Below are 14910 nucleotides of genomic sequence, written 5' to 3' on the forward strand. Positions count from 1 at the left end.
GCTCAACGATTCAACGCTGACTCATTGTCAGTGAAATTGCTCTCCCACCCTTGCATCTCCACCATTAAGATATGCCTGCCCATTGCACTCTCGAGTGTTGGTTTGAGGCCCTCCTCCACATATAGGTTTCCCTGCGCCTCATCCCTGGTGGTCCAGTGGACCTCTGTCAACTTCCTGTCGCCCGCTTTTTACTCGTTTTCTATGTACCCTCTTTTTTCACCTTTCTGTTTTTGTCTGCATTTCTGCTCTTTTCTGAGCTATTTCTGCTTTATGCGCCCTTACTTTACTCCCTTTTTCCTCTATTTCCATTTCACTTTTACTGCCTATTTTCCCCACCGCTGCTGCCTCCGCAGGCCCTCCCCCCCAGCATGACCAGCGCAACCAATCCAACACCCCTCCCTGCCTCCCAGCTGTCCAGCCTTCCCCGACCCCTACTTAATGGTGGCTGCGCAGCGCCAAAGGCAAGCCTGTCTGCGCCCGACCGTGACCAGCGCCAGGAACCCTAGACCTCCGCTCCGCCAACATAACGGCCCAACAGCGCTCCACGAACTCAACCCAGGCCGCAACAACAACTGCGAGCTAGCTTCGCCGGCCGACACGCACAGACCCTTCAGCTGCCACTGCTGCCGTTAAACTTACAGGACCACCAGGAACACATCCCCAGCAAAACCCGACTGCAAGAACAACACTGAACCGAAGACCCTGCAATGCATCATCCTCAACGTCCGATCTCTCCACAAACACGCCACCAAATTCTGGGACCTCCTCAACAGTACCACTCTGGACGTAGTGTTCTTCCCCGAAACCTGGACCAATACCACCTCCGGACCGGACATCGCTATCGCCATTAGTCAAGGGTACAAGATCTCCAGGAAGAACCAACATGCCCGCCAGGGAGGAGGAATCACCATCGGCCACAAATCCTCCATCCGCCTGAGCACATTACCCGACGAGCCCACAGACATGATGGAACATCTACACTTCAAGATACAGACCAACCCCACCACCACCCTCCGAGGAACCCTCATCTTCCGACCCCCTGGACCCCGCGGACCATTCACCAACTCAATCACGGACATCATCTCCCCACATGCCATTGCATCCACCAACTACACCCTGCTGGGAGACCTCAACTTCCACATCAAAAACCAACTGGACCCCAGCACCACATCCCTCCTGGACAACCTCCACAACATCGGGCTCTGCCAAATCGTTACTGAACCCACACACTCAGCAGGACACACCCTCGACCCCCTCTTCACAACAGGAAACTCCATCACTTTTCAGCCACACCACCGAACTCCCATGGACAGACCAACGATGCGTCCACTTCACCTTCAGAACACCCATCATCCACAGACACCAGCACCTGCTCCCACGAAGAAACTGGACCAGAATCACTGACGACCAGCTCACCTCATCACTCAGCAACTCCACCCCAACAATCTCGGAAAACGATGACCCCAACACAGCTGCCCGAACCCTGCGAAGATGGATTTCCGACAGCGTCAACACCATAGCCCCCCTCAAGAAAAACAACAACACCCATGCCAAGAAAGCCAGATGGTTCACCACCGAACTTCGTGAGTCCAGACACACCTGCCGCCACCTCAAAAAGGCCTGGAGGACCACCAAATCCACAGAAACTTAAACAACTTCAGAGCCGCTACCAACACCCACCACCTACTCATCAGAAAAACGAGGAAAAAAGCGATTGAATACAGAATCTCCACATACGCACACAACAGCAAAGAACTCTTAAACATCATCAAGGAGTTCGCCCAACCTACCAGCGAGTCGACAGACATCCCTCCCTCGCAAGACCTCTGCGACAAACTCAGCACCTTCTTTCACCACAAAATCATGAGCATCTATGACAACTTCAACGAAGACAACCAACACATGAAACACCCACCAACCACCCCGACACCCGGAAGCCAACGATTGACAGACGGACAGCCCTCACTACCGAAGACACACTCAAGACAATGAAGACAATGCACTCCGGGGCCCCCACGGACCCTGCCTTCACTACATCTTCAACAGAGCCGCTGACACCACTGCACCCATGCTCCGCCACACCATCAACCGCTCCCTGGCGACAGCCTCATTTCCCGATGACTGAAAACACGCCGAGGTCAACCTCCTCATGAAGAAACTCTCAACAGACCCCACTGACCTCAAAAACTACAGACCCATGTCCCTGCTCTTGTTCCCAGCGAGTCATCGAGAAAGCCATCAACAGCCAACTCGCCACGTTTGTTGAAGAGCACAACACCCTCAACTCCTCCCAATCCGGCTTCAGGAAAAACCACAGTACAGAAACCGCCCTCCTTGCCGCAACAGATGACATCCGCACACTACTGGAGAAAAGAGAAAGAGTAGCCCTCATCTTCCTCGACCTCTCAGCGGCATTTGACACGGTCTCCCACTGCACCCTTATATGCAGACTTCACGACGCAGGGATCCAGGACAAGGCCCTCGACTGGATCAAATGCTTCCTCTGCAGTGGAACGCAGCGGGTCAGACCCCCCCCCATTTCCTCTCAGACCCTACAACAACCACCTGCGGAGTCCCTCAGGGGTCCTCCCTCAGCCCGACGCTCTTCAACGTCTACATAGCTCTGCTTGCCCCCATCGTCATAACCTACGGACTCAACATTGTGTCATACGCAGACAACACCCAACTCATCCTCTCCCTATCCAACAAACCGAACTTCGCCAGTCAAAACTTTCAAGAAGGCATGGAAGCCGTTGCCAAATGGATGAAAAACAGCTGCCTACAACTTAACACCAACAAGGCGGTAGTACTCATCATGGGCCCAAACCCGGACGCCTGGAACGACACCTGGTAGCCAACCGCCCTCGGAAACCCACCCACCCCCACAGACCACGCATGCAACCTGGGAATCATCCCGAACTCCTAGCTCAAAATGGACCGCCAGATCAACTCAGTCGCGTCCTCCTGCATCCACACCCTTTGCTTTCCTACATAAGACCTTGAAATGGCTCCCCCCTGAACACAGAAAGACAGTCACTCACGCCCTGTCAACAGCAGACTCGACTACGGCAACGCAAACTACGCTGGTATAAACACAAACCTCATCCGCAAGCTACAGAACATCCAGAAGGCGGCCGCAAGACTGGTCCTCAACCTGCCAAAACACTGCCACATCGCCCAGCACCTGCGCACACTCCACTGACTCACCATCGAGGCTAGTCACCTTCAAGTTGCACACCCACGGACACAAAGCCCTCCACGACACCGGACCAGAATACCTGAACAGCCGAATCAAATTCCACGGACCCCAAAGGACCCTAGGATCAGCCCAGCTCTCCTACACTGTGGTCCCACGCACCAGAAAAACCAGAATTGGGAGGCCGCTCCTTCTCCTTCCTAGCGGCCAAGGCCTGGAACGCCCTTCCGCTCCACCTCAGACAGACAACATCGCTTCCCATCTTCGTAAGAGACCTCAAGACCTGGCTCTTTGACGGACCCCCCCCTGATGGACCTGAACCGGCACCCCCACCCCCAGCCCCAGTGCCATGGGACCCTTACGGGTGAGTAGTCTCGCTTCAACAAACACCTGATTGATGGATTGAAAACATTAGGCTTTCCTGTTTAGAAAGCCGATCATTTTTTGCTAAATGCCTAAAAAATGAAGAGTACTCCTGAATAATTACTAATAGTTAGTGTATTGTGTTTTATTGTTATATTTTACATTGAGTACCTAATTGTAACACTTAAGTTAAACACTTAAGTGTGGTACTTATTAAAAGTACCACAATTATTGGCGAGGAGGGGTGTATATTTCGACAGTAGTGTCTTTTGGAAAACAAAATAAAAGAGTTCTTGGAGTATATTGTAACAGGGGTTGCGGTGTAATTCCTTCTGGGAAATGCAGTGGCATTTGGTAGTGTAGTGTAGTTCCTATTGCCCAGATGCATCAACCTTTTTAGGAAGTGCAAACGGTGCGATTCGCATAAATCGGCCTTTTGCACTTCCTAAATTGGTTACTGGGATGCATCAAGCATTTTTTGGAAATCGCTTTTTTTGCGAGTTCCAAAAAATGCGATTGCTGTTAAGGAATCGCACATTTGCGATTCCTTAACAGCAATGCATCATCCCCAAAACATTTGCGATTTCCAAAATTGCAAATGCAAATTACCACGAAGTTGAACTTCGTGGTAATTTGCACAAATGTTTAAAAACGCATGAAAATGCATTTTTTAAACGTGTACGTTACAGGCACACATGTCCTTAGGACATGTGTGTATGTAACTCACATGTAAAAGTGCATTTCATGAGTGCAGGGGGGGGTCCTTTGGACCCCCCTCTCCACCCTTGAAAGGCTTTGATGCATTCCGAATTGAAATTGCGAATTCGCAATTCCCATTCATTCCTATGGGCATTTCAGCCCATAGGAATGAATGGGAATATCGGATTCGCTATTTGGAACTCGCAATTTTATTGGAATTCGGTAAAAATTGCGATTTTTACCGAATTCCAATGAAATTGCGAATTTAATGATGCATTGCCATTTGCGAATCCTTAATTGCGATTCCTTATTTTTCGCAATTAAGGAATCGCAAATGACAACGTTGATGCATCTAGGAGTATATTCCCAATAGGCTCTGCGCATTGGAATAATATATCCTATAGATGTGACACAGGACTGAGGTCAGTATGTCTCTATCGAATATACTAAACTTAATTGTGAGTGCCAGCTAGCTCAAAGGTCACTAGAAACTTCATTGAATATACAAGAAGGGATTAGTTTCTGACAACCGCATAAACATGACAACTTTGTTTCCCTAAGACTGGAACAAATATCTTCAGAGTCGTGGGAACAATAGATAACTATTTTACTCAGTCAATCGTGCATGATTCGTTTCTACAGAGTTGCAGAGAAAATAGAAAGACGGCCGATTCAATAAAAGAGGTTTATTGAACAGTCTTCTTTCTCATGCAAGAGAGGTGAACTGCTACAATAGTTAGGCAGAATGCAAAGTATAATGCGTACAGCGAGAATAGTATTATAAAATAATACTGTAATAGCATTGTCTAGTGCTATGACATATAAAAATACATACATAAATAACACAGGCTAAAATACTCAACTGGTGCTTCTAAAATACGCCTACCCGAATGTACCTAACCAAGGTCTAGTAAGAGGGAAGAAGTATGGTCTTTAGAATAAATTTAGTTTTGCCAAGAACTGCCAAAGGTTTCTCTAGGTTCTAATCAGCTCCATACCTTAGAATGAAGGAGGTTGGTATCTCGGTCTCAAACTCGATATCCCAACACCCCACAAGGGGAGTCAGAAACACTGGAGCTGGATTCTCAGCAGAGGAGGACAGCTTCTTGTCAGTGCGTCAGCTGGAGAGTCGGCTTTCTTCGGCACTTGCTGTAGCGATCTGCGTCGTGTAAGTAGGTAGTCGAACTGCACCGAACCACACCGTGCTTTGCTATAGCAAGTGAAGGTATATTTATACCTTGAAGGTGTTTAGGAATGCCAGCTTTGACGTAAAGTCGGGCATATGAACGTCATGGATGAACCCCTAAGGAATAGTTGTTCATGCATAATAATGAGTTTCTTGGTGAAATCAATATCCAGGCTAGGGGGAGTCCCTTCTGCTTAAGAGTCTGGTTTTCCAAGAAATCGTTGTGACGTTGATGAACGGATGGAAGTAGCCATTCCTGTATATGGGTAGCATGGGCTATGCCTAAATAAGGGCTTGCTTTCTATGCCTATATAAGGGCATGAATCGGGACAATTCATTCGGAATCTAAAACGCCATACAACAATAGGGTAATACATCATAATGGAATAATTCAATTCAGTCACATGTACAGAACCTTTAATTTAATGGGACGTATTGGCAGAAAAAGCTATTCTGAGTGTCGTGTTTATCCCTTCACTAGAAGCCCTGAGAAGTCAACTTCAAGCTTAGAAGGGCACACAATGTTTTCTTTGTGTCAAGGGGTTGCAGCTGGTACAGGTCTAGGACTAAAGAAAGGAGAGGAACAATGACAGGGCTCAGAAATAACTTATGTTCTTTTCAAATGAAGGCCATGAGTTTTAAAAATAGATTCACTAAAATAATATGGACATCAAAACACAGTCAATAAAAATGAGCTTAACAGCCAACTTTGAACGAGATCTAAACGGAAACATTTTGAGAACCGTGCAAGACACATTTACAGTTGTGACTCACAGATATGACTTATGTTTGAACAACTTGGAACAAGGAATGCCAAATTCGCATGAAGAATTGAGGCTCAGGAAAGACACAGCATGTGGAATGATGTGGCATGAGGAATAACAAATCACCATAGTAAATTGCATCATGTAAGCACTAAGCATAATACCAGCACGAGGAAAAACACGGCATGGAATCAAATTAGCATGAGGACTAACAGATGACTGAGCAGAATACATCAGATAAGCTTGAGTAATAGATCAGCATGAGGACTGGAATCAGGATAAGGAATAACGGATAAGGAATAACAGATCAGTAAACGGAGACCATGAGCATGAGGATTTATAATTATACACAGAATGCAGTAGGTCGACTTTTTAGCAGAGGCACGAGGAAAGTAAGACATTTGGGGATGGTTATAAAAGAATAGTAATAAAAGTATTGCAAATACCTGTAATCTTGTTTTCCTTCTTTGTCTCTCATTGGAATGGTCATCCTAAAATACATTAAAATGAAAACATGTTTTACCAAAGGCTTATACAGATACTTTTAAAGCTTAGTATGGTAAATATAACATCGGATGTGACAGAAAATTGTTTGTGTAACTCGGGCAGTAGACTGACAAGTCTTTATTGGGAAGGGCAGCTCCATGGGAACATTAATATGAAGAATGTGTCATCAAAAGAACTTTGGTGACATCCCTTAGGCACTCAAATTGGTGCAATCCTCCAAAATGATGCGCTAGAAGATGAGTATTTTCAACTATATGTTTATTATTTGTACATCCATTGATGAAATCCAATTTCAAAAGATATATTCAACTCCGTAATGCATATTAATATTCATGCTCCATATTAATATTCCTGCTCCAATGCATTTCGGGCTACCAGCCCTTCATCGGGGAGCCTCTACAAATAAAGACGAACATAATTGTAACTATAATGACGATCATTTGTCAAAGTTTTTTTAAAATAGAAATAGACCCTTAGCCCAGGGTGTTCACCGGTAGCCGTGTAAAAGTGCGAGAGATTTTGCCAAGACCGTAGTTTGGATCAAACACAAAGTGGCGTGTAGTTAACAACAGTCGAGTGGACAAGGTGGATGGCAGAAGGCCAAAGAAGATAGTTTAGATAAGGCTCTGAAGAAATAGTAACGGTGATGTGAAAGGGTGATGCTGCGTAAACGAAGGTGAAAAGCGTGCTAAGAAAGCAATGCTCAGGGGTCTAGAGTGGCAATAACTTACTTGAGACGAAGTTCACAGCGTTTCAAGAACGCCGACCGCAAACCGGCATGGTTAACCCGGAAATGCGGAAGTATGCTTGATAAACAAGTGCGTGCAGTTTGAGTGAGTCACGTGATCGCTAGGGGTAAAGAGCGAAGGAGGACGAAAGGAAAATGTGTAGTACTAGCGTACCTAACGACTAGAAAACAGAACGAATAGAAGACGATTTAAGCAAATAATAGTTCATAAAACAGTTGAATATAAACAAAGTACTGGCATAGTATACAAATTAAGGTTTAAGTTGACAAATGTCTATGCATTGATAGAAATCCACGGTGCGGAGATCAGATCAGAACTAAGGGCACCATTGGTGCTGTCATTCAGGATTGTGATAAAGTTACAGATAGCATGAAAACTCAATCCGTTCATTTAAGCCGAAGGGCTTGATCGAATTTAATTTATAAATCCAGAAATTTTCTCTTTGTAGTAACGCCCTATTATTGTCTCTTCCTTCTGATTTTTGGACAATTTCCAATGCCATGAATTTGAGCTGGGCTATGGTGTGGTTCATATCCAAAAAATGTGTCGCTATAGATGATTTGAGATTCTTTGTTCGGATGTTTGATTTGTGTTCATTGACACGGGTTTTCAACTTGCGCTCCGTTTTGCCCACATATACCTTCCCACATGGGCATTTAAGTAGATAAATAAGGTTATTGGAATCGCATGTGGCTGTGACTTTCAGGCTGATGTTGTAACCTTTCATGGGGTGTGATAGTTTGTTGCCTGTAATTACGTTATGACAATTGTTGCAGTTATTGCATGGTCTAGTGCCTTTGTAGATCACTGATTGTTCTGTAGGTTGTTTAAGAATTTCACCAAGATTTTTGCCCCTAGTGTGGGCAAATATAGGTTTGGCTTCAAACATATCTTTGAAATCTGTCTCTAACTGTAACATTGGCCAATGCCTTAGTACAATCTTTTTATATGCTGAACTAGCATTAGAATATTTAGATACAACGACCATTCGGTCATTTTCTTTTTTCTTTCTCGGTGATTGTAATAGTTCTTGTCTGTTTAGTTTTTCCACATCATTTTTTGTTTTTATGAGTAGATCTTCTGGATATTCTCTCGCTTTAAAGCGATCAATCATTTCATCCATTCTGTTTTCCAAAACTGTAGGATCTGAGGTGATTCGTTTTACTCTTAGTAATTGAGACTTAGGTAGATGATTTTTTAGCGATGGCTGGTGAAAGCTCGAATAGTGTAAAATGTTGTTACGGTCAGTTGATTTTCTGAAAATGTCTGTCATGATTTGATCATTTTTTATAGTGATGCGAACATCCAAAAAGGTTATTGTTGTTGGGTCTATGGTCCAAGTGAACTGAATGCGCTGATTAACTGAGTTCAAAGTGGTTAATGTGAGTTCCAAGTTAGCCTGTGTATCTTTCCAAAGGATGAATAAATCGTCTATGTAATGTACATACATTTTTAGGTGATTTTTCCACAATGGGTTCAGCCAGATGTTGTTGTTCTCAAACTCTCCCATGAAGATGTTCGCGTATACTGGGGCAGCGCTATTTCCCATGCTGGTACCTACTAGCTGCAAGAACCAATTGTCTTTATAGGTGAAGTAGCTGTGGTAAAGGGTGAACATTGTTAATTCCATCAGGAATAGTTTCAAAGGTTCATCTACATCCAGTTTCATAATAGCTTGTTCCATGGCATCTATACCTTCTTGATGTGGGATAGAGGTGTATAATGAGCTAACATCAGCTGTACATAGCCATATTTTCTCATTGGGGTCTATTTGAATATCTTGAAGTCTTCTCAAGAAGTCAGTGGTGTCGCGGATGTAGCTAGCCATTGATTGAACGACAGGTTGGAGGTGACGGTCTAGATAATGGCCTATAGGTTGGTGTATACTGCCGCATGTTGATACAATGGGTCTGATGGGGGGATCCATTAAATCTTTGTGTATTTTGGGTACAGCATATATTCGAGGACTTTTGGGATACGATTTCAATAAAAAGTTCTTGGTTTTCTGATTGATCACACCTAATGATAGTGCCTTATTGATGATTCCTTGTAATGTCCTCATGAATTCTGTGGTGGGGTTGCTGGCCAGTTGTGAATACGTGGTCTCATCAGATAGATGGTCACTGATTTTTTGGTGATACATTGTCGAATTCATAACGACTAATGCGCCGCCCTTATCTGCTTTGGTGCAGGTTATGTCGTCATTATTCGCAATCTTCTTGAGCATATCACGATCTTTTTGTGTGATATTTTTAAAAGTGTTTTTCTTGAAGTTAATGGTTAACAGGTCTTTTTTGATCAATTGTTCAAATAGGTCGATGGTTTTATGACTCTGAGGAGCTTGGAAAGAGCTGAAAGTTTTCAGGCCCATGAGAGGGTCAGGCTCATTATCTCCCAATGGTGGTGCTATGTTGGTAAAGAAATGGCGTAGTCTTAACTTTCTGATCAGTTTAAATGTACTGATTTCAAGTTCTAAAAGGTCAGTCCTGGTCGTTGGTACAAAAGAAGTGCCCTTCTGAAGTAGTTTAATCTCACGTTCTGAAAAGGTGTAGTCCGATATGTTAATCACTAACTGACATTCGGTTTCTTCTTGAGGTCTTTTTTCGGTTGAGTAGTACTTCTTGTTTGTGGTGGTCCTGATTTTTGTTTTGCTCCTCCTGGATCGTCTGATTCTACGACCTGTTCTAAAAAATCAGTATTGAGTGAGGAGTTTGATGTGCTTGGTGTTTGTTCGCTTGTGGTGACTTGTTTAGATGGCAAACCTGGTTTTCTTTGACGATTCTTTGAGATAAATGATCGTAAATTGAGGAAATTTCGCCGTGATACCACGGATTACAAATTAGGGGAGGTATACACCTGGGCAGAGGTGTACGCCCAAAAGAGAAGAAATTGCCCTTATACTCAGAACACCGAAACATCATCCTCGGATAGCGACACTTCTAATCGTCAAAGAAAACCAGGTTTGCCATCTAAACAAGTCACCACAAGCGAACAAACACCAAGCACATCAAACTCCTCACTCAATACTGATTTTTTAGAACAGGTCGTAGAATCAGACGATCCAGGAGGAGCAAAACAAAAATCAGGACCACCACAAACAAGAAGTACTACTCAACCGAAAAAAGACCTCAAGAAGAAACCGAATGTCAGTTAGTGATTAACATATCGGACTACACCTTTTCAGAACGTGAGATTAAACTACTTCAGAAGGGCACTTCTTTTGTACCAACGACCAGGACTGACCTTTTAGAACTTGAAATCAGTACATTTAAACTGATCAGAGAGTTAAGACTACGCCATTTCTTTACCAACATAGCACCACCATTGGGAGATAATGAGCCTGACCCTCTCATGGGCCTGAAAACTTTCAGCTCTTTCCAAGCTCCTCAGAGTCATAAAACCATCGACCTATTTGAACAATTGATCAAAAAAGACCTGTTAACCATTAACTTCAAGAAAAACACTTTTAAAAATATCACACAAAAAGATCGTGATATGCTCAAGAAGATTGCGAATAATGACGACATAACCTGCACCAAAGCAGATAAGGGCGGCGCATTAGTCGTTATGAATTCGACAATGTATCACCAAAAAATCAGTGACCATCTATCTGATGAGACCACGTATTCACAACTGGCCAGCAACCCCACCACAGAATTCATGAGGACATTACAAGGAATCATCAATAAGGCACTATCATTAGGTGTGATCAATCAGAAAACCAAGAACTTTTTATTGAAATCGTATCCCAAAAGTCCTCGAATATATGCTGTACCCAAAATACACAAAGATTTAATGGATCCCCCCATCAGACCCATTGTATCAACATGCGGCAGTATACACCAACCTATAGGCCAGTATCTAGACCGTCACCTCCAACCTGTCGTTCAATCAATGGCTAGCTACATCCGCGACACCACTGACTTCTTGAGAAGACTTCAAGATATTCAAATAGACCCCAATGAGAAACTATGGCTATGTACAGCTGATGTTAGCTCATTATACACCTCTATCCCACATCAAGAAGGTATAGATGCCATGGAACAAGCTATTATGAAACTGGATGTAGATGAACCTTTGAAACTATTCCTGATGGAATTAACAATGTTCACCCTTTACCACAGCTACTTCACCTATAAAGACAATTGGTTCTTGCAGCTAGTAGGTACCAGCATGGGAAATAGCGCTGCCCCAGTATACGCGAACATCTTCATGGGAGAGTTTGAGAACAACAACATCTGGCTGAACCCATTGTGGAAAAATCACCTAAAAATGTATGTACGTTACATAGACGATTTATTCATCCTTTGGAAAGATACACGGGCTAACTTGGAACTTGCATTAACCACTTTGAACTCAGTTAATCAGCGCATTCAGTTCACTTGGACCATAGACCCAACAACAATAACCTTTTTGGATGTTCGCATCACTATAAAAAATGATCAAATCATGACAGACATTTTCAGAAAATCAACTGACTGTAACAACATGTTACACTATTCGAGCTTTCACCAGCCATCGCTAAAAAATCATCTACCTAAGTCTCAATTACTAAGAGTAAAACGAATCACCTCAGATCCTACAGTTTTGGAAAACAGAATGGATGAAATGATTGATCGCTTTAAAGCGAGAGAATATCCAGAAGATCTACTCATAAAAACAAAAAATGATGTGGAAAAACTAAACAGACAAGAACTATTACAATCACCGAGAAAGAAAAAAGAAAATGACCGAATGGTCGTTGTATCTAAATATTCTAATGCTAGTTCAGCATATAAAAAGATTGTACTAAGACATTGGCCAATGTTACAGTTAGAGACAGATTTCAAAGATATGTTTGAAGCCAAACCTATATTTGCCCACACTAGGGGCAAAAATCTTGGTGAAATTCTTAAACAACCTACAGAACAATCAGTGATCTACAAAGGCACTAGACCATGCAATAACTGCAACAATTGTCATAACGTAATTACAGGCAACAAACTATCACACCCCATGAAAGGTTACAACATCAACCTGAAAGTCACAGCCACATGCGATTCCAATAACCTTATTTATCTACTTAAATGCCCATGTGGGAAGGTATATGTGGGCAAAACGGAGCGCAAGTTGAAAACCCGTGTCAATGAACACAAATCAAACATCCGAACAAAGAATCTCAAATCATCTATAGCGACACATTTTTTGGATATGAACCACACCATAGCCCAGCTCAAATTCATGGCATTGGAAATTGTCCAAAAATCAGAAGGAAGAGACAATAATAGGGCGTTACTACAAAGAGAAAATTTCTGGATTTATAAATTAAATTCGATCAAGCCCTTCGGCTTAAATGAACGGATTGAGTTTTCATGCTATCTGTAACTTTATCACAATCCTGAATAACAGCACCAATGGTGCCCTTAGTTCTGATCTGATCTCCGCACCGTGGATTTCTATCAATGCATAGACATTTGTCAACTTAAACCTTAATTTGTATACTATGCCAGTACTTTGTTTATATTCAACTGTTTTATGAACTATTATTTGCTTAAATCGTTTTCTATTCGTTCTGTTTTCTAGTCGTTAGGTACGCTAGTACTACACATTTTCCTTTAGTCCTCTTTCGCTCTTTACCCCTAGCGATCACGTGACTCACTCAAACTGCATGCACTTGTTTATCAAGCATACTTCCGCATTTCCGGGTTAACCATGCCGGTTTGCGGTTGGCGTTCTTGAAACGCTGTGAACTTCGTCTCAAGTAAGTTATTGCCACTCTAGGCCCCTGAGCATTGCTTTCTTAGCACGCTTTTCACCTTCGTTTACGCAGCATCACCCTTTCACATCACCGTTACTATTTCTTCAGAGCCTTATCTAAACTATCTTCTTTGGCGCTCTGCCATCCACCTTGTCCACTCGACTGTTGTTAACTACACGCCACTTTGTGTTTGATCCAAACTACGGTCTTGGCAAAATCTCTCGCACTTTTACACGGCTACCGGTGAACACCCTGGGCTAAGGGTCTATTTCTATTTTAAAAAAACTTTGACAAATGATCGTCATTATAGTTACAGTTATGTTCGTCTTTATTTGTAGAGGCTCCCCGATGAAGGGCTGGTAGCCCGAAATGCATTGGAGCAGGAATATTAATATGGAGCATGAATATTAATATGCATTACGGAGTTGAATATATCTTTTGAAATTGGATTTCATCAATGGATGTACAAATAATAAACATATAGTTGACAATACTCATCTTCTAGCGCATCATTTTGGAGGATTGCACCAATTTGAGTCCCTAAGGGATGTCACCAAAGTTCTTTTGATGACACATTCTTCATGATTATCTAATTATCGCCCTGGGTGTTGGGCGACACCTTAGAGCACCTATTACCATCATAACCTTTTGAAGAACTGCATTTAACAGTAGTGCACGGGTTTTTCATATATATTTTCACAAAACATTAATATGAGCCATGGCCGGTGATCACCTTAAAAGGGAAGTCCAAACACGTATGGGGGTTGATAACTTACCCATGAGCTGTCCTACCGAGTGTTCCTTTAATTGCAAAACGCTCCTTGGATCAAATTAAGTTTTTGTATCATGCCACCTCCGATAAAGTAGCCGCCTTTATCAGATTAAGTGAGCCGAGTTTGCTGCGGTCAGAGATCAGGCAATTATTTGGTGGGGTCACTGAGAAGGTCATTGGAAAGTGTCAGAGAAAGAAACTCGTTTATAGCCACTGGGAAATAATGTACGTTTCTGCAGTGAAGTTATGCACCGCAAGATCATCTTAGCGACTTGTGCACCGAAGAACTACAAGGGGAGGATCGAACTGTGCGTAAAACAAGGGTGCTCGGTTTCATGTTAAAAGCAGTAGTGTTTGCGAGCTGAACTGAGTTGTACACATGACCAGTCATAGAAGAGTGCCTCGTGTGTGGAGTGAGCAGTGAGGGCATACAAGGATAGCATTCAGCACTGCGAGCAGCAGAGGACGCCCACTGCTTTCAATTTCCAGTTCCCAGGCTCACAATTGGAGCGCTGCGGCTTCACGGCGTTCTTCTGAACTTTAGACTTTTGTCTATGGTCCCCTACACGGTGCCATCAAAAGAAATCATCTGAATTCAAGTGTAGGCCGAAGCTATGCTAGTCAGAACAAAAGCAATATTAGAATTGGATAAAGTAATATTAGAGTTATATGTGGGAGCAACTATGGAGGAACCACAATGACTGATTGTGTGCAGATATGTCCGTATTCATTGCTGTTTATGAACAGTGACACGTCTTGCACGTCTTCATTCCTTTTGTAGTTTTCTCCCTGTACCCCTTACTGTTTTCTTGTTTACCGGGTCCGTCACCCTACCCCCTGGCTGCAGGGTCTGATGAAGTGTGAGATGGACGCATTACTGACAGCAGGCCACTCTATGGACATCCTCTCTCCCCCAGCAGCTGGGCCCTTCACAGGC

At 43.2% G+C, this 14910-nt stretch overlaps 1 protein-coding gene across 1 annotated transcript in view; it reads right to left on the bottom strand.

Moving 5' to 3' along the window:
• The window catches only part of GATB (glutamyl-tRNA amidotransferase subunit B), a 596207-nt gene that overhangs the window by 189710 nt on the left and 391587 nt on the right, over positions 1-14910 (bottom strand). Inside the window, exon 8 of the mRNA XM_086962296.1 lies at positions 6655-6699. Within this exon, the coding sequence (XP_086818422.1) occupies positions 6655-6699 (45 nt within the window). The remainder of the gene's footprint in view (positions 1-6654; positions 6700-14910) is intronic.

The sequence above is a fragment of the Lissotriton vulgaris genome, chromosome 3_1, assembly GCF_964263255.1.
Source record: "Lissotriton vulgaris chromosome 3_1, aLisVul1.2, whole genome shotgun sequence".
In the NCBI taxonomy this organism is placed as follows: Eukaryota; Metazoa; Chordata; class Amphibia; order Caudata; family Salamandridae; genus Lissotriton; species Lissotriton vulgaris.